Consider the following 19,947-nt stretch of genomic DNA (forward strand, 5'->3'; position numbering starts at 1 on the left):
GTCATAACCAAGAGTTTAATCATGTAAATGCATATCAAACTTATTTAACAAACATATTTTGAACTTCCGGTAAAAAGTAGTTTTATATTTACAAATGAAATGGCATGGACAGATGGTGAGGCAAAAGCATAAACATAGCAGATTACAGCGTATTCTGTCTATGGTAATAAAGAAAAACAAAAGAAAAACCTCTTAAAACAAGCCCTACTAAAACCTGAGATTCACGTTAAAGCAATATGGTTTCAAGTATAACTCATCACACTACAGGAGAGCCAAAGCAAGAACTACAACAGGCAGGTTTGGTTTATAAATGATTCTGAAATGTTCAGAAAATGAGTTTTTCTGCCATGGAAAAACAAAGCAATATTTAAGATTATATTTACTGACAAAACACCATCCTGTAGGTAGTTATATGACACAAGAGTATTTCAGGCAGAAAAGCTGATACACATACGCTTGATACAGGTTAATATGCTTTCTTACAGTATAAAACCATATCAAAAACAACCTTTTGTCTCTATACAAAGTCCCTGTTTATGTACACAGCTCAAACTTGCAGTATCCCAGTCACTTCAGTCAATCCTTTCAGTTCAAATGTCTCTATGTAACGTTCCCAAAAATATTAGATTTCTCATTGTACATCACAGTTATAATTGGAAACATTAAATAGTAAATATAGTACAGTACACTCTTCTTGCTTGCATTGGTCTTGTGTATTCTTCTGTGCCTTGACCACGTTCACATTGCATCCAAATGTTATCGCTAAAATCTGATTTAATATACTGTCAGTACTATTCTTATAAATGGTACTGTCATTGTATTTCAACATTAATGTGTACACATATAATATAACGTTTTGTGCATTTAAACATCGAATTAGGGCTGGGTAATAGTGTTTTCCTCATAATGATTTATCTTGATTTTCAATTCAGTTTTATTGTTTCTTTTCAAAAACTAAATAAAAGTCAGTGCCTTTTAACAAACAAAAAGCCCAATTTCTACTTCCAAAGTCAAAATTCTGATAAAACATCTTCTAAACCATATGAAATATTATGATAAAAGTTGTGCAAAAGTACAATTATTCTCAAAAAGGCATAGGAAGAAGTGTACATGTATAAACTCCTTCCTCTCCACTTTTACGGGCAGTAAAATAAAAATTAAAAATGACTCTCGACCTCAATTATGAATCTATTAACTGCCCTGCCCTACTCCCATATTTTTGTCCAAATCAAAATAAATTTATACAGTACAGTTACTTATCCAAATACTTTGATTTTGTCTTCTTTTATATTTTAATTTCTTTTTAAAGACAGTAGAGTAGGTGTATTTACCGTCTCGTTCTGGCAGCTCGCAGCCAAAACATGTCAACAAGGTAAATGCATCTCCTACTGTGTTGTTTTTAAAAAGTTAATAGCCCAGTTACTTAGCTTAATTGTTTTAGCAACATCTGACTGCAGTGTGACCATGGCCAATATACCTCATGGCAAATACTAGACAAACATTAGAATACATTTTTATATTTAAGTTGACAACCAAATCCAGTGATACTAAAATTAAAACAGAATAAACAGGTAATTGAACACTAATCTCTCAATTGTCTATTAATTTGGTGAGCTATATTTGTGATGACTTTGCATATTCACTGACAAAATACACTTTTATTGCAATATTCAACAAAATTATATACTGTATTTGCAGTAAGTAGTTCTCAACGTAAAGGTGCACTGTGTAACTTTTATGGTGGAGGATCTGTCTCCTGTGTGTCTCCATGGACATGTGGTTGCTTTTACAGTATGGAAATAAACTTGGTTATCACAATGGAGACAAGTTACTGGTCAGATCTATGGAAAAGCAAACCCACACGTAGTAAAAATTCATGTTTTTCAATATATATAAGATATAAAACACCAGTAATTGAATACAGGCAAGGCAGATAAGTTTAATACCATACTTTGTCAAACATTTCATGCATCTCCATCAAGAAAGTAGCCAGCCCTCCACCTTAGAAGTTACACAGTGCACCTTTAATCAAACCTGTCTGTTATGAGAATACAATGTCCTTTCATAGATTCTGGCAAAGCAGGCACAACAAAACAATACATGATCTGTTTGTAGTTGTCAAAGGCATTTACATTACAATGAGAACACAATATATAGTTATAAGTGTGCATCTTGCTTCAAAACTTGATCCACCAGAGTTTGGACTCCCATAGACTAGATTTGCTATGTGCTGCAGGATCCAATGGGAAAAAGGCATTCAAATCCAATACCATCAATGTTATCCATATCAGTGGTGATAACAGTATTTGTATTATTGTTTATGAGAAACTGAAATGGTAATAAATAAATCCTTCAGTTTGTTGTGAAATAAAATCCAGACGTCATGCTTGTTGTTTTAGTTCAGTAAAGTTGAAGGTGAGGGTGCACGTGTTTGCAGTTCATATGAAATACTTTGTTTGGTTTCCAGGGAGATTGTTCCTTGTTGTTTCACGGTTTGGAGTGTTTTAGCTTCTCGATGTGGTGGCACAATTTAAGCGCAGGCCCCAGTTTCAGTCCCATGTACTTCATTATGACATCGCTGCGTAACAGCATCAGAGCCTTCCCGTCAATCTCCTACAAAGAAAAATTACAGTACAGCTAGTTTAATGTAAGACAATGCCACATTACCAGCCAAGTCATACCTATGACCCCAGATACAAGGCAGACCTCATCAAATCAAATAATTTTACTGGTAACAATTGTTCTTATGTTGAATCTCAAGACGATTATCAAATGAGCATGATTACCATATTTTTCAGACTATAAAGCACACCGTATTATAAGGCACAATATCAATAATGTTGAATTCTCTCGTCTATTTTCATACATAAAGCACACTGTATTATACGGCGCATTAAGCGAAACCAAACAGTCAGATAAGTCAAACTTTATTCAACTCATTCACAATAACTCAATAACAGAATATGGATTGTCCTGAATTTTTCTGTCCGAGCCCGGCCTGTGTCTGACAGAGCAGTGATCGAATCCATCTTGAGCCAGACACAATTAAAATCACACTATTTTCATGGGCCTAATGAGGATATTGTTTGTGTGGCCTCTAACGGACACAGAGATGCAAAATACAAACTCCAGATACAGCGAAAATAATGAGATTTAATACATAAGCCACAGTGTCGATTTTTGAGAAAATTAAAAGATTTTATAGTCCGAAAAATACAATATATAAAGCAGAAAGAGCATTATTTGGGTTGCCTGTTCCATTGTCTAAATCCAGTTAGTTTAAACCTAAAAGGACTATCTGATCTGAATTCTCACTACCTCTATATGCATATTTATATTTCAGCTGTACTTTTATTACCTTTTTAATAACTATAAGAGCCCTGGCTACATACTGCTCCTTTAAATTACACAGTTCCTCACATTTATAGCTGCAAAATGTTTGAAGAACTATAATAAATGTGCAAAAAAATTGTAAAATACTCACATGTTTCCTGAACAGATCTACATGTGGACCCAGAGTGTGGGGATCTGCCTCTTGGACAAACCGGATCACTTCCTCCACTGTCCAGGAGGAGGCATCATTTCCCGAGGTCTCTGTGTCCTGCTTCATATGGTCTGGGCCTGTAGTAGAGCTGGGAGCTGTAAAAAATATATTATAATAAAATAAAATTAATTATAGTTGTAGTTATAATTATAGAAAATAAAAATAAAAATGAAAATAATCTAAAAAAGGTTTCAAGGTGCTCTTTGAGAAGGGAGGTCAGTAAAAAGATGCAAAAAACCCAAGGCACTCACTAGTTACAATAAAATGCCTTTATTAATTATTTTTACTGAAAATAATCTAAATTTGAATGGAAATGTTTATGATTCTGGGGTGAAGGAAGTCTGGGAGTCCCTGCTTAGACTGCTGCCCCTGCGACCCGGCCTCGGATAAGCGGAAGAAAATGGATGGATGTTTATGATTGACCATTCTCTGCTTACTTGTTGTGCAATACTTCTCTTCAGTTTTTCACTTTTCTATAATTTTTGTCTTAAAATGATAATTGCTATGAAAAAGGTGATCATTTATTACCAATATGAACCATGCATAATGCTGGTGAATTCTGGTGGGTTGTAAAAATATTACTGGATTATCGTTATTGATAGAATAATCATTTAAAAATCAAGATATTCCCAACCCTACATCGTAATACTGAAGTCATATTTTCATGTCTTTCTCTCTTACCTTCCACTCTTCTGGTGATGTGTGCTGGGGTGATGTCGGAGGGATTGGAGTTGACTCGCCGCAGAGGGGGCGGAGTCTGCTGGGCGTGGCCGTGGTAAAAAGCTCGCTCTTTCTTTGCCGCTCGATAGTCAGCGCTGTTATTGTGAGGAGGACGAGGGATGGGAGTGCTGTCCTTTGAAGAGTTCTCATTGGACAAACCGTTTTCTGTTTGGCACAACAGACATTATAACGAGATATTGCCTTCTTGATGCATTTTAATGTAATTCCATTGCTTTCAAACAATAATATGAAAAGAAAAAATAATAATAATACTGATACAAAAAACTTAGGTTAAAGTAAAAAATATTGGTGAAAATACTACTTGAGAACTAAGTTACAGGACATTTGATTTATGTTTTAATATCTGCAAGTGAATTCAAGGCATACTACTTACTGTGACTAAACTATAAATATCTAAGAATTTGAAAACTAAAGAATATCTTAAGGCAGGGATCTCCAACCTTTTGCACCTAATGAGCTACCTTTACAAAATGAAAATGCCGGTTGGAAAACCCTGTCTTAAGGTTATTAAAAATAGAAAACAAAAATATACATAAAAGTAAGATAATTGATGCACATAGTAAATGAAACTAAAGGTGCATTGTGTAACATTTCTGGTGGAGGGTCAGTCAAATGCTTGTCTTCCTCGAAATGTCATTGCTTTGTCTGGAATATTTCACACTATGGCATTAAGCCTTTCTATCTTCATGGTGACCAAACAAGGCCAAGTCTGAATGCCCATTTTTCTTGGTGTTTTTGAGCTATAAAGAGACTTATAATTGGATAAATATAAGGTAGAGATGTTTAAAGTCATATTGTGGAGCATTCCAGGCAGAATAATGACATATCCATAGAAACAAACAGGTGAAGGATCTGCAACCAAAAAGTTACAGTATACCTTCAAACTTCTAAAAGTACAATTTTCAAATAAATGTAACTTAATATAACCCCACCCTGCGCTTTATATCCTGAGTTTTACTGAACAATTTAAACTAATTTAATCCTGCTATTTTTTTTATCAAGCTGCCACAAACTAAAAAATACACTATGCAAAATCTAAAACACATATTTAGCTTCATAGTTTCCCCAGACAGTGTATAGTCTGACCTGACTTGCTCCTCTCGTAGTAGCGTGTGTTGTTTGTGAACGGGCTGAAAGGCTGTGAGCTGAACACACAGTCGCTCTCCAGATGTGAGCAGAGGTTTTCCAGGAAGCGCAGCACGGACGAGGCACTGGACACAGACGGGAGCTTCACGTATCGGATACCATGGTCTGACCGAACTGTGGACACACAGAAATACATGGAGTTAAATCATCAAGGAAAACTGTTTAGGACTGTCTAAAGAGAGGTTCTCAAAATGTGGTTATGCATAAGCTTGTTCTGTGCTTGTTTTTGGTCTTGGTTGGGCCATATCAACCAAAAAAATTTGCATACAAAAAAAAAAGAAAACAAAACAAAACATGCTGCTTTTGTGGCTTCCTGGCTGCCATAATGAGAAATTTTGGAGCGTTCTGTTTCTTGAGCTCAGTTTTTTTACATCATATCATAGATCATGGAAGTAAGGGACAGGTGGCTGTGTGAAATTAGCTTTTTGTTTTTTGTCTCATATCCATGGAGGCCATGAAAAAGACTAGGTAAGGAGGTAGCTAACTTAGACTTAGACAAACTTCATTGATCTACAAGGAAAATTACTTGGAGCTAGTTATGGACATTTGAGATTCTACAGGCTTTTTTCTCCATATGTGGCAGCAAATGTGGTAGAAGACCTTCCAGAGGAAACACTTTGAGAGAATGAACCATTTTGTCACTAAATGAAACACCAGAGCGGAGTAAAAGTGAAGCCTTTTGCTGTTGTGTTCACCTGGCGCCCCCTGGAGGTTGCTGTGATGCTGCAGGACATAAAGAAGGGACACTTTTGGCTCTTACTCTCCTCCGCCCTGTCACAGATCTGCTTATCCTACCTGACCAGTCCTCCTGTTAAACCCCACTGAGACCTCTGACTGAGACACAAAGGCGACTGAGATGTGCAGTGTAAATATTGCTGCATCAAAACTTGAATTTCCCTCGGGATCAATAAAGTATATCTCTATGTCTATCTATCCATCCAGCTATCTATACATATATAGTCAGTTTTTAGATTTGTCCTATTTTACTCTGGCTGTTCGTTCATATGCACAATGTTTAGTGCTGATTAGGGATGTAACAATAAAAGAAATATTGTGATATCGTATCGTCACAATATCGAACTACAAGTCTCTTTATTTAAATTCATTGCTATAGTGCAGCTATATCTAAAAGCAACCAGAGGGAACGACATAGACCATGATCCTTTGGTGCTGTCAGTGGAGATTTAACATTAATAACAATTTTAAATCTTAATTCTTCATATTACAACGGTACCATTATTAACAGTATCAATGTTTTTTTTAAAGAAGTAAGTAGCATATTCACAGTTTTGTTAGCCTCCACAAATATTGCAATAAATATCGTATTGTGAGATTTGGATATCATTACATCCCTAGTGCTGATTCTATTTGAAAATATTATGGTAAATGCAAGTCATTTACAAGGTATGTCTTCATAATGCTCTATACCAACCATTTTTGGCAAGAGAATCAGAGAATTATACATTTCAGTTTATTTCAAACAGAGGAATAAATTGAAAAAGCGAATGGGAACTGCGATAGAAATGACAGAAGAAAAGAGACAAATAGCAGATGTTTTGGGATTATCATCTCGCCTGCCCTTCTCAAACAACCAAACTGCATTAGACCCTCCCACCCAAGCCAAGCCTCCACAAATCCACAATTAAGCCCCGCTCCTGCCCCTCCCGCCCCCTCCTGCCCGGTCCAGAGCTGATCAGACCCCCAGGGGAGAGGCACTTCCCAGAATCCCACACCAGGTTATGCGCACATGTCAGCATTGATTACAGACTCTCAGCTGCTGCACATGGCTTTGGCTTTGTGTAAATGATAAATATACGCCATCAGATGTACTAGTATAACAATATAACATTTTGTATGGTAAGTAAAAAAAAAATTATATTTACATACATCAGTTAGAAACTATTGGCCTGAAGCATGAAAGCATCAAATTTCCCTGTTAATAATTTATGCTACAAATTAACAATTAACATGAGTTCTGTTCTCAGGTAGTCAAATTTCTTCTCAAAAAAAGAGTAGTGCCTAATAAAATGTACATATTAAAGTCACCCGCACAGCAAATGTAACACAGGTAAAGTTGCACTACTCTGCAAAAAAACTAAATCTAGTCAAGTTAAGATGACTTGAATTAAGAAATTTTTATCATGATTTGAGTCGATTTCACTTCACAAGTAAAATTACCTGCCAGAGGAGTAAAATTTTTTGTACTTAAATATGAAAATACATCTTGCTACACTTAAAATAAGAAAAACTAAAACTTTTTGCCCTTAAAAATCGAAAGTTGCTTGAATTAAGAAAAACACACTTATTCCATTGGCAGATAATTTTACTTGTCAGGTTGACTCTACTCAAATAAATTAAAATGTTCTTAATTTAAGTCATTTTAACTTACCTAGATATAGTTTTTTTTTTCCAGTGTATGTAACTTTACTAGTGGGACATTTACCACTTTTTTGTGATGAGAGCATCCTGGAATATTCCACAGTGAGGCATTAAACTATGAAACTCCATGAAAATCTATCTTGCATTTATTCAGTAACACATTTTTGCTAAAAAAAAAAAAAAAAAAAAACTTAAAAATGCAATAAACTGGGCTTATTCACAGATCTGACTTGTCTCTATCTAGCTGCTTGTCTCTATGTAAACAGACTGGTTTAATGCTGTACTGTGGAACATTCCAAGAAAAGGAAAAAAAAGACTTGTGACAGGCCCTATACCATGAAGGTTACATAGTGGAGCTTTAAGAGACAAATTAAGGGTCCGTTCACACAATCACCACACAAACTGGACCTAAACTGGGAATAAACCTGGAACTAAACTTGGGTTTGACTAGGACTAGAATAGGACCAAACCAAGTCTACATTAGGACTCAAACTAGGCCTAACCAGAACAAAACCAAAGACAAGTGTGAACTGTGAACACATACTGAAACTCAAGCAGAATCATTAACAGTAGTGTTGTGTGTCTGACCTCTGATGACCTCTCCTCCGCTGTGGGACTGGCTCTGCAGAAAGGTGAGCAGAGAGGACGGCGTGTAGGTGCAGTCCACACACGCCTGGACTGCCTGCTGCAGCACCGAGTTCACCGGGGCTGGGCCGAAGTGGTCTGGGAGCTGCTGGACCAGTTTACGATCCAGGTTTGGACCATAGTTTCCGTGTTTGTTCACATACACACATACTGCAAAAGAAGGGACAAATACATGGGTTGAAAAAGTGTGTACAGACCTACGGCCATGTAACTGACCCTACAACCTGCAGCTCTATAATACACTTGAAGGTATTTTTTTAGTTCAGGAGTATTGTTTATATTGTTATTTCAGACACATGAGTCAGTATTATTATTTTTATTTTAGAATATTTTAAAGGAACTGTGTTTTACTGTCTTAAAAAAGTGAAAAACAGAAGTTCATTTGAAACCATTTGCTCAGGTCTAAGCTTATTTCCCACACATTCCTAGTAGAGAGTTTGGCTGTCATATCAGTGCTACCAACTAGTATGCTAACGAAGCACTAGCCTTACTTCCTGGTTCAATGGTGATTTTTTTTTTTTTTTTGAAGATTTTAAGCAGAATGCACGCCGCAATCTCGTTTTGACCTTATGAGCTGCTTTTCCAATTCTATAGCAGTTTTGGGGCAAGACAAATGTTACTTTATCACACAAAATAAACCAGATACAGACATTTTAACTAAATGGTTGGAGTATAAAACATACATTTACTTCTTTAGTAAACCTTATGGCTAATCTGATCTGATCTTGATTTCATACAGATTCGATTTTTAAGTCTAACTTGAATAACAGAGCTTCAGACAGAGCAGTGCCTCCATTTAGCACGATGACATCAGCTGCAAAGTATCATTACCAAATAAACTTAAGAAAGAAACCAACTTGTAAGAGGTAGAACTTGTAATTGCCCATACTGAATGACCGTAAACGTACCATTAGCATTCATTAATTATTAGCAGCCTTGGCTTAATGTGATTTACCTGTGCAGACGACATTGGACCCGTTGCTATGGTTACTGTCCTTGGAGACTAGACTGGAGCTGAGTCTGGTCTCTGAAGGAGACGGTGAGACTGGGGAGGACCCTAAAGACTGGACCAGGCGGGACTTCCTCTGTGCCAAACACAAAGAAACGCTCATTAATTAGTCAGTCTGGGTTCAGATCTTAGTCTTTGTTTAGTTTTGGTTTTGTCAAGGAACTGTTAAGGTTTAGTATTGCATTTAGTCCTGGTGGAGTTCTGGTTAGGTCATTTGTTTAGTCCTGTTTTATCCTGGTTAAGTCTAGGTCCAGTCTTGTTTTAGCTATGTCCCCTTTAAGATCACAGATTATGTTTAATTCTGCGTATCTGTCTTAGAAAAACATAATCGGTCGCATATGAGGGTTATTTTGTTGAAATTAAAACAGAAAGTTGTTATTTATTTGAAATTACACACCTTCATACCTTGAAAATGTTGCAAAATTATTATTAGATTATCAGATAAGCCTAAGGTATAATCTATATTTAAAGTCCATATTACACTATCTTCTGATCTATGTTATAATGTTTCCTCGTCACAAACAGACCTGGAGTTGTCTTTTGTTTCATTCACACATGTTTAACACACAAACCTGCATATTTAGGCTGAGTTCATCTCTCAAAACAGAAAACACTCTGTGTCCCCTTGTGATTTCATTCGGAAATACAGTACATCATTGTGTTTTTAACTCCATTCACCTTCAGTAGAATCATTTGGATAATTTCAGTCCTGTAATAACCACTACATGACATCACAAAGTAGAACAGAGCGTTCTGAGCTTTGGAGATGTAAACAGAATAATACCTAAGGGTTACTTAAATGTGCGTGAATGAAACAAAACACAACTCCATGTATGTTTTTGGGGAGGTGACAACATTATAACTTGGCTTAAAGCTCACATCAACAATCTTGCATAATACAGTCATCCCTCATTATATTGCAGTTCACCTTTCACAGCCTCACTGTTTCGTAGATTTAGTTTTTGTACAATTTTTGCTTTTTTTTTTTTTTTTAACGGCGTATGATCGCGCGTTATGCTCCTCCCCCTGCATCCAGATTGGCTATGGGACTGTAGACCATTATCAATCAATCTCCTCCGTGCTATGTCTCCTGTACAATATAGAATGTGTTCAGTTTACCAAATTTACATAAATCTTTGATCGCTAGCAGTGTGATTCTGAAGTCCTGTATGTTTGCAAGTTTTCTCCCCATCAAAATCCAGTGTCAATGGAATGTTCTACACCGACAAAGGCTCTCAAAAGACAGAGGAAGATGCAAACCATCACACAAAATGTTGGACTTCTGGACATGCTGAAGGAAGGTAGAAGTTACGCAGCTGTAGGTGCCATTAAGGAATAAATTAATCTTCAGTTCGTTAAATAAAGAAGGAGGAAAATAGCATAAGGATGACAGAAGCAATAAGTTTTAAGAACAATGCCGAAAGATAAATAAAGTGTGTAATGAGGGGTTTTACAGCCTTAAAACATATATAATAATAAAACTGACTACTTCACGGAAGACAAAGAAAGTGTATGTACCATATAGATTCTATTTTGTTACTATAATTAATCATTGTCTTCACAACTGGCTTGTATTAAGGGCTGGTTTAATCTTTATAACACTGTTTGACAGCTAAATAAATACTCTAGCGCTATTAGTTACATGTTCCCAAATTAGAAGAGGATTTGGTACAATTTATTACAAAGATTTATGTTAACTCCAAACTCTAAATAAGCTAAGAACCAAAACAGGGCAGCCAAAACAGCCTCTTTGCTAAACTTGTCTCAACATAATGTATTACCTCCCCTCCCCGTCTTTCAGTCCCCTGTCCTCCTCTGCTCTTTATCACCTTGTTAGCCAATAGCCACATCCATAAAACATTACCAAAACTCAATGGGCCATATCATAACATATTACTCTTCAGATGTAGTGTTTACCCGGCTGCCTGGCTTCGGACCCCTCTTCTTGTGTGGTCGGGGGGCCAGTGTTACCCCTGTGGAGATGTTGGTCCTGGGGGGGCTTTTACTGGACAGTCCATTCCCATTGACCGATGAAGAAGAGGCTGCTGCCGCCTCTGCAGCTGCTGCCTCTGCCGCGGCCTTCAGGAGGGCGATGGTCTGGGATTTGGGTCTTCTCCCCCGGACCCCCTTCCGCACCGGGAGGGGGGGTAAGGGGTGGGGCAGGCGGTACGAGGTCTGCATGAAGGAGGAGCTGTGTGACGAGCGCCGAGTGGTGAGAGAGGAAGAGGAGGAGACAGGAGCCAGGAGCGCACTGGGCAAAGTGACTGAGGGACAGAAGAAAGACAAAAGATTAATACTATTTTTATATCATCAGTTTAAAGTGCATATAACATGTTTTCATGATTTTCTAATTATTACTTGGTTTGATAATAAACATAAAGAAGTGAAATAAGGGAGTGTGACGTCACCCAAAGCATTCAGGTCCAGTTAAATGAAGTTGTAGCAGTTATGGGGCATATTTGGTGCTGAGCTCCGTATTAGGAATAGCAATTTATTCACTAGGGATGTAACAATATCTAAATGTCTTGGTACGATATTTTCACAATATACATCTCACAGTAGGATATTTATTGTGATATTTTTTGGAGGCTAACAAAACTGTGAATATGCTACTTTTTCCTCTTAAAATGCCATGACAAGACTTAATAAGATTTAAAAGTGCTTATAACAGTTATTCCGTCATGTAGTCTGCACTGAAATGGAGCAAAGGATCATGGTCTATGTAGTTCCCTCTGTTTTTTTAGCTATTGCTGCACCATGACTCTTAATTTAAGCAAAGAGTCTTGTAATTTGATATATTGTGATGGTCCACGATATTATTGTGAGACCTTTGACAATACGATATCACGATATTTCTGTTACTGTTACATCCCTATTAGTACATACAAAATAACAAAAGAAAAACATAAAGATCATGTAGAGTTGGTTAATACAAACATTTTAAAACAGTGTCCAAGCGACCATCACTCAAACCTTTTCTACATTAAGTTGGTATACAATTTCAACAGATGTACTTAAAGGTGCACTGTGTAACTTTTCTGCTTGTTTCATAGTGATGTTATTGCTTTGCCTGGGATGTTCCAAAACATGGCATCTTGGATTTATTTATTTTTTAATATATTTTTAAATGTGTGTATTTTTTTTTTTTTTATTTTTTTTCAGATGAAACAGGAAACGCACACCAAGGTTCTTGTAGAGGTGCAAATGCAAAGAACTATGAAATAAAAGTGAAAAAATGCATAGCACACTCAGATGTTTGTTTTTTTTTTATTTGATGATTGTATGATTTTTATTTATTTTTTTAATAACGTTTTGGCAAAAGTTGGTCTTTGCTGTGCTCCGAAGAAGAAGAACGAAGAAGAAAAATGATCTGATAAAGGCTTTTTTGCCAAAACGTTATTGAAAATTAAAAAAAAAAAAAAGCTTTGGGACATGGGCCATCTGAGTGTGCTATGCATTTTTTCACTTTCATATATTTATTTTTTTATTTATCAAAACTACCACAAAAACATGCATTCTCACTGAGAGTGGGACCCCTTCTCACCAGATCTAACCAGTAAGGTGGTGATGTGGCCTGCTTGTCTCCACGGAGATAGTTAAATTAAATGCCATAAGGTGACGGACCCTCTACCAGAAAAGTTACACTGTGCACCTTTAAGCAAGCAAACGCAATGATGCACAAAATCAGACTTAACATCCCCCTAATCATTCAATTACTTCATATTGCGATGCGTATGATCTATACAGACACTTTTACCAAATAATTGGATGGGAATGTTCAAAGGTCAAAGACTAAATGCAGACTGAGCTGTTTTGCCTCAAACAGAAGATCTTCTGTTTAAAACACTTTCATCTAATGAGGTCCAAAGTCAGGAGCCTCAGGGCAACGCTTCAGGAAACAACAATCAACATCATTATAAAGCCGCTCAGATGGAGAGGGGTCAGGAAAGAGAGAGTTTAACTTTCCATCCAGTAATTAAGGTTAAAAGACAAGGAAATTATCTGTTTGATTCTAAACCCTAAAGTTAAAGCCTGAAAAATGAACTTAATATGACCAAATAAGGATGAAAGAGGAACTGAAACAAACTGAACTAATTCATCTGATAAAGAAAGACATAAATAAACTTGTTTGTTCTGAAAGTCGAAACAGAATGTGAAATTGTGTTTCAAATGAACTAGACAATAGACACTCTGAATCAGTTTTAGCCCAGTTATTATTTACAAAAATGTATTACAAAAAAATGTATTTCAAATCTGTAAAGGCCACAAGGTTCTTAACTCTGGGAAGTATTAAAATAGGTCCAAACCAGTGCAAGAAAACAATTGGTAGCATTTTATTTTAGGGTACACTTATTAACATCTAACTACCTGTTAATTAGAATAGTTGTAGATGCTTAATTTGTCATTAATTAGTATTTATTCAGTCCTTATTAATGTCTAATACCCCATAAGCTTATTCTGCTATCAGTTAGACATTTACAAACACTTTCCATTTAATACACTCCTTATTAATGTTTTTTAGTATGATACTAGGCCATTTTTTCCCGTGAATTGTTTTGTACAACTATCTATTCATATATAAACCTTTAATATGAATGTCACAATAGATGAATTAAGGGTGAAGAAGAGACCACTTTAGAATAGGGACCATATTTCATTTTAATTTGTGTCAAACTCGTCATTTATTAAAAATGATCAAAACATCATATTAGAATGGGGAACATATTTAGAGCTTAATGACTTAATTCATGGCTACTTGGACTCTATTAACACCAAATAGAGAGTGTTTTATTAGCCAAGAGTAAACAAAATGTATTAAGTGTAAATAGTGTAAAGTGTAAATAAAAGTAAAAACTACATTTCTTGTGCTACTAGTCCTTAACAACACATTTATTACCAAAGGTTTATTAGAATGATGGACAAAAATGGCTTAGTATCATATTAATAAGCAGTAATAAGGAGTGTAACAGAAAAGTGTTTGTAAATGTCTAACTAACTGGAGAATAATCTTATGGGGAATTAGACATTAATAAGGGCTGAATAAATACTAATTAATGACAAATTAACCATCTATAATTATGCTAATTTGCAGGTAGTTAGAAGTTATTAAGTGTACCCTAAAATAAAGTGTTACCAAATATTTTTATAGCAATGAAAGTTTAAAAGTGTAACTGTGTAACTTTTCCGGTGGAGCGTCCGCTATCTGCTTGTCTCCATGGTGGTGTTATTGTATTGCCTGGGATGTTCCACAGTATGGCATTAAATAAATATATTTTGCATTTATTCAGTTAGAGGGGGTTTTGTTTCTGAAAACTACCACAAAAATGATAATACGTTCAGCGAGTGGGCCCACTTCTCTGCAGATTTGACCTGTAACTTCTGGTGATGTCTCCATAGAGATGGATAATTAAAGCCACACTGTAGAACATTCCAGGAGAAAATGATAACATCTTCATGGAGTGAAGCAGGTGATGAATTAAGCAATGCACTTTTAAGTAAAAAGCAAGTTATTTAAATATTTCACAGCCTAAAACAATGATGATCTGTAGATTAAAATCCCTAAAGTCTCAATTATAATTGACACACCAACACTTTTTAAAACATTTTGAGTTGTTGAGTGCAAATTTGTATAACTTCTTTACTTACTTTTTCAGACAATAGACTGTACTACGACGCAAAATAGCTAGAGAATGTTTTCACTATCCCTCATTGTTTTCCTACTTTAAAAATCATGGCGTCTTATTTTCAACTGTCACTCCTCCACTTCTCACTCTGCCTTCCTTATCTGCGCTCGGCTGCTGCTAAAATCCACATCCCAAAACAATGGCCCTTGAGTCTTTTAAAGAGACATCATCCGTGACCAAACAAAGAGGGTCCCTGCCTGAAGGAGAAATATAATCCTACTTTTACAAACAAAAGAGTGATTTACATGAAGAAAAGAATACAGCATTGTTAGGCAAAATACACTGTCCATCTTAATTAGCCTGAGTGTGACCTTGTAATATGAAAAAGTAATATAGTGATTATAAGCTCTGTTTCAGACTAGGCACTTCCTCCATGTTTGGGTTTTCATGCTGCTATAATGGGTAAAAATAAACCAAAAAACTGACTGTGAAAATAGATACCCAGTTACTAGCTAACTGATTCTAGAAATAGTACTGAAACTAGATTCTCATTTGAACAAGTATGAATGCTGAAATAATATGACTGAACTAGGGCCTTTCATAACTAGTTTTAGAATAGTCTTTTATATTAGAACTATAACATAACATTGAAGAAACTAAAATTTTGTGTTGAAAATGAAACTGTCTCTGTAAATCAGTGTTTCCAAAACTTTTTTCAAGGGACCCATGTTTTAAAAGTCACAAACCTTCGTGACCCAAGTTAATAGACATTATTCATAAATCGTAATCGTAATTCGTAAATAAAATAAAGCTGGACAATTAGTATTACTCAAGTTTTAAAGAATGAAAAACAGTAATTGAACCAGCAATAAAATGAATCCATAAGTCGCCTGTCTGGACATCAGTTGAAACAATGAGGTGACAGACCCCCCAATCAAAAAGTTACACAGTGCACCTTTAAGCAAAAGATACAGAAAAAAATACTATTCAGGTGGTACATAAAAACAGGTGTCTGTAAAGGTATCCAGCCTTTTTCTTAGTATCAAATGGAGTATTGTAGCGTAGTCTATCGTGACTACACAAGAAGAGAACTGAAATGAGCCGTAGCTCTGAGTACAATGTTTTTGGCAGAGGCTGTGGGGCTTGAGTTACTCTGTAAGGGGGACAGACTGTAAAAGCATGAAAAGCTGCTTAATTGGAGAATGAGTGAAAGCAGGTGAAGAAAGAGCAGGTTTTTGGTTTCAAAGAGTCACAGGGGACGGCAAAGCTAATCAGGCTAAAGCATGAAGCTAGTGTAGAAAAACAACTGCGCTGGGCTGTTTTTGGTATGCTAATGCACCAAAAGGGAAAAATAGGCCATGTACTGTCATTTAATCATTACTTTTAGATTGCAGTTGCCAAATAATCAGCAGCACTTTCAAGCTTTGAAGGTGCATTGTGCAACATTTCTGGTGGAAGATCCATCAAATGCTCTTCTCCATGGAGATGTTGCTTTGTCTGGAGTGTTTCACAGTATTAAACCTTTCTATCTTCCTCGAGACCAAACCAAACGAAGTTACAGGTCATATCTGTGGAGAGGCAACCCCGCTCACAATCAGAGTTCTTGTTTTTCTATGCATTTTTGTGATATAACGTCACCTGTATTTAAATAAATGTAAGGTAGAGCCATTTAATGTCATACTGTGGATTCATAGAAACAAGCAGGTAATAAAAAAAATGTATACAGTGCACTTTTAAATTAAAACAGGACTAACCATGGTGAATCACTGTAACTGAAATCTAGAACAGACTTCCTGAACATCTGAGACAAACTTCTGCTTTGACTGTTTTAAATCAGGCTCAAAAAAAGTTCTGTGATCTGAATGAAATGTGTTTAATCAGCTCTCTTCTTTATTATTATTATTTCTGTTTTGATCTGTTTGTATTGTGAGTTTAAAGTCTTTCTTATTATTATGTAGTAGTAGTAGTACTTTGAATTACTTTGTGTATGAATTGTGTTATACAAATAAACTTCTCTTGCCTAAAACAACAATTGGATGCAAAGTTCTCTAATGGTTTTCAGTTACTGCATTTAAATACACAGAATTCTCAAACAAAAAAACAAACAAACTAACAAAAAAAAAAAAAAATACAAAAATGCTACTATGCTACCACAATAAAATTTAAGTTGTTAAAGTTTGCTATGGATAAGTAACCCCAGAACCAGAATTGTAAAACTGATTTTTTTTTTTTTTTTTTTATTAGATTAGATTAGATTAGATTAGAAAACTTTATTTATCCCCAAGGGGCAATACTGTTTGCAGTCATAGACCACAGCATAAAAAACACACACACATTTCACACAGGTCAGGTGCTCGTACAATTATGGGCATCAGAGCTGAGCATCAGAGCAAAATGGGTTTAATAAAAAAATTTTAAAAGTCTAGATTCACGTTTTTTACTCTTTGTGATGTCATGTAAATTTTGTACAATTTCTGTATAAGTCAAATAAGCAAATTTTGAATAAATAAATAAACAAAAGTCTACATTGTACACTCATTGCGATATGCCATGCAAATTCTAAATGGCTGGCTGATGCTAATGGCTCATATAAACGCAACAATAACTTTCCAAACCTAAACCAATTGTAAACGAGCTAACATCTTTATTAGCCTGGTGTGTATTGTTCTGGGTGTAATTAAAAAAACATATGGCACTGATCATGTCTCTGTAACAAAGGCTGACCCACTGACCCGCCATCCACAGTTCGCCCAGGGGTAACGAGCGTGCACGAGACTCTGCGTGTGCACGTGTGCATGAGAAGATGGAGTGTTGTTATTTTTCTGTCTTAACAAAACAATGTGCCCTGATCCTTTAAGAGCATCTCATGAGCAAGGAATGAAAAAAATTTGGCTTGGAGTAGATGGTTGCTTCTTACAACTGTGTTACTCAAATAAAGGAGAGTAAGAATTATGTAAAATGAGATGGTGTAATCCCTCATTTGTCCAATAAAATATAAACAATACTCAATGCAATAGTTTGGTCATCTCCAAAGAAAATCTGATACAAGATTTTGTATGGCGCCTACTCAAGTTTTACCACACAACAAACTGACTTGTTGTTGAACAAAATGAATAGTTCAAGGATTGAAACTGGCACAAACACATTACCTCTTTGTGCACATCAATGTTTTTATTGTTTTTAATGTGTCTGATCAATAAACAAATAACTAAACTAAACTAACTAAACTTTACTGTACTGGTAAAATACAAAAACACATGTTTTATGGCAACTTCAGTCAAGGCAAAACAACCAAAAATAAAACGTTTGTTAAGTGAAACCATGACTAATACACCAGTATTAGTTAAAAAGTAAAATGTGAATGCCTTTACACCCAAAACTAAGTTCATTCAGTGTTTTTTTCCTCGCATTTTACTACTTTCTTCTATACATACAAATACCAAATATCAAAAAAGTAGCAAAAATAAAGAAAATAACCTGAAAATGATTAATTAATGAGATGGTGTGAGTCTTGGTTTCAAAATCAAGAAAGCGTGACTGGAAACACAAGTTGTAAGAAACTCCTACTTCAAACTGATCATTCACAAAACTATTGATTTTTCTAGTACTATATAACATCTGAGGAATTTAGAGACATGCAGTTTACTAATTTATAACACTTTGGTTCAGATTAAATGCTTAGTAGACAGTCACGGTTAGTTTACAAAAAGTGAAACTTGATACATATTTACGATCAAGATATGTGCCACTTTAAATAGGATTATAAAACACTGGCAAACTGTGAAACATGATGATGATGAGGATGCTGATAAGAAAGAGTGGCGTGATTAGTGTAATTGCTCACACGGATTATAAAGCTTTACAAAAACAACTCAAACTCAAAATTCCTACCAGATTAGCAAAGAAAAACAAAAGATAAGTGTTAGGAAATCCGCAATAATCTATTTCCAAAACTATTTTCCAAAGCCAACCATGAAAGAAAAACAGAATTCTTTGTTATATTTTCTCTACAAATGACCAAGAAAGAAAGTAATTCAAGAAAGCATGGCCAAACCAACACTTGAGGACAAAAATGAAAGTTTACAGTTTTGAAATTGTACAAAGAAAGAACATTGTGAACTCACCAGAAGTCCTCCAACAGCAGAAGTTGGAGAAAAAGTATTTCCCGACAATGTAAGTTTCTCAAGCCAGCCGTTTCCTGGTTCTGCTTTTTGTTACAAGAACCACAAACAAAACACTTTTACGCTTCAGTTATTCAAATGTTAAATGGCTTCCTAATAATTATCCTTCAATCTTTTGCTACTTCCTTGTGTTTTTGTTGTAGTAGTAGTAGTTTTCTCCCGGCACTATATGGTCCACAACAAAGGAACTGCTACTACTATTACTACTACTGCAAATCCTGCCCAGCGAATGAATGAGCGGCAGGGGCGGCAGGGGCGGGCAGAGGGGGTATGTTTGATTTGCATATCGCGAAGGGGAGGGACGGGTGGAGACACCAAAAAAGAGAGAGAGAGAAAAAGAGAGAGGAGGAGGAAGGGGGGGGGTAGGCTTGGCTGTTTATGCATGTTATCTGTGGGCCAAATCGACAGGCAGTCAGTCACCTGCCTCTGGATCTGGCAGGGGCTTTGGGGGGATGGGGGAGGTTAGAGCAGGGTTAGCATGGGGCTAATGGGGCTAGCGTGGCGAGGGTCCCGGGGGAGGGTCCGACAAGGAGACGAAGGAGGGAGGAGGGAGGAGGGAGGAGGGAGGAGGGAGGAGGGGTTAAAGTGGATTAGAGCAGTTGTGATTGAATTGTAGACAGCCGGGCCAACTCCAAACTCTATGGAGAAATAAACAGTAAAGAAGTAGTAAAAGTAGTA

General features: G+C 36.1%; 1 protein-coding gene across 1 annotated transcript; it reads right to left on the reverse strand.

The window, feature by feature from the left end:
* Nucleotides 1-56: 56 nt before the first annotated feature.
* On the reverse strand, nucleotides 57-19,485 carry LOC129409224 (polycomb protein SCMH1-like). The gene is made up of 8 exons (XM_055154695.1): nucleotides 19,213-19,485; nucleotides 11,382-11,728; nucleotides 9,411-9,540; nucleotides 8,399-8,605; nucleotides 5,372-5,545; nucleotides 4,226-4,429; nucleotides 3,485-3,639; nucleotides 57-2,613 (listed from the first exon to the last, which is right to left on the reverse strand). The coding sequence occupies exons 2-8, from the start codon at nucleotides 11,643-11,645 to the stop codon at nucleotides 2,488-2,490; spliced, it is 1,260 nt and encodes a 419-aa protein (XP_055010670.1). The 5' UTR covers nucleotides 11,646-11,728; nucleotides 19,213-19,485; the 3' UTR covers nucleotides 57-2,487.
* Nucleotides 19,486-19,947: the final 462 nt, after the last annotated feature.

The sequence above is a fragment of the Boleophthalmus pectinirostris genome, unplaced genomic scaffold, assembly GCF_026225935.1.
Source record: "Boleophthalmus pectinirostris isolate CB_2022bp ecotype Guang Dong unplaced genomic scaffold, ASM2622593v1 HiC_scaffold_19, whole genome shotgun sequence".
Taxonomy (NCBI): domain Eukaryota; kingdom Metazoa; phylum Chordata; class Actinopteri; order Gobiiformes; family Gobiidae; genus Boleophthalmus; species Boleophthalmus pectinirostris.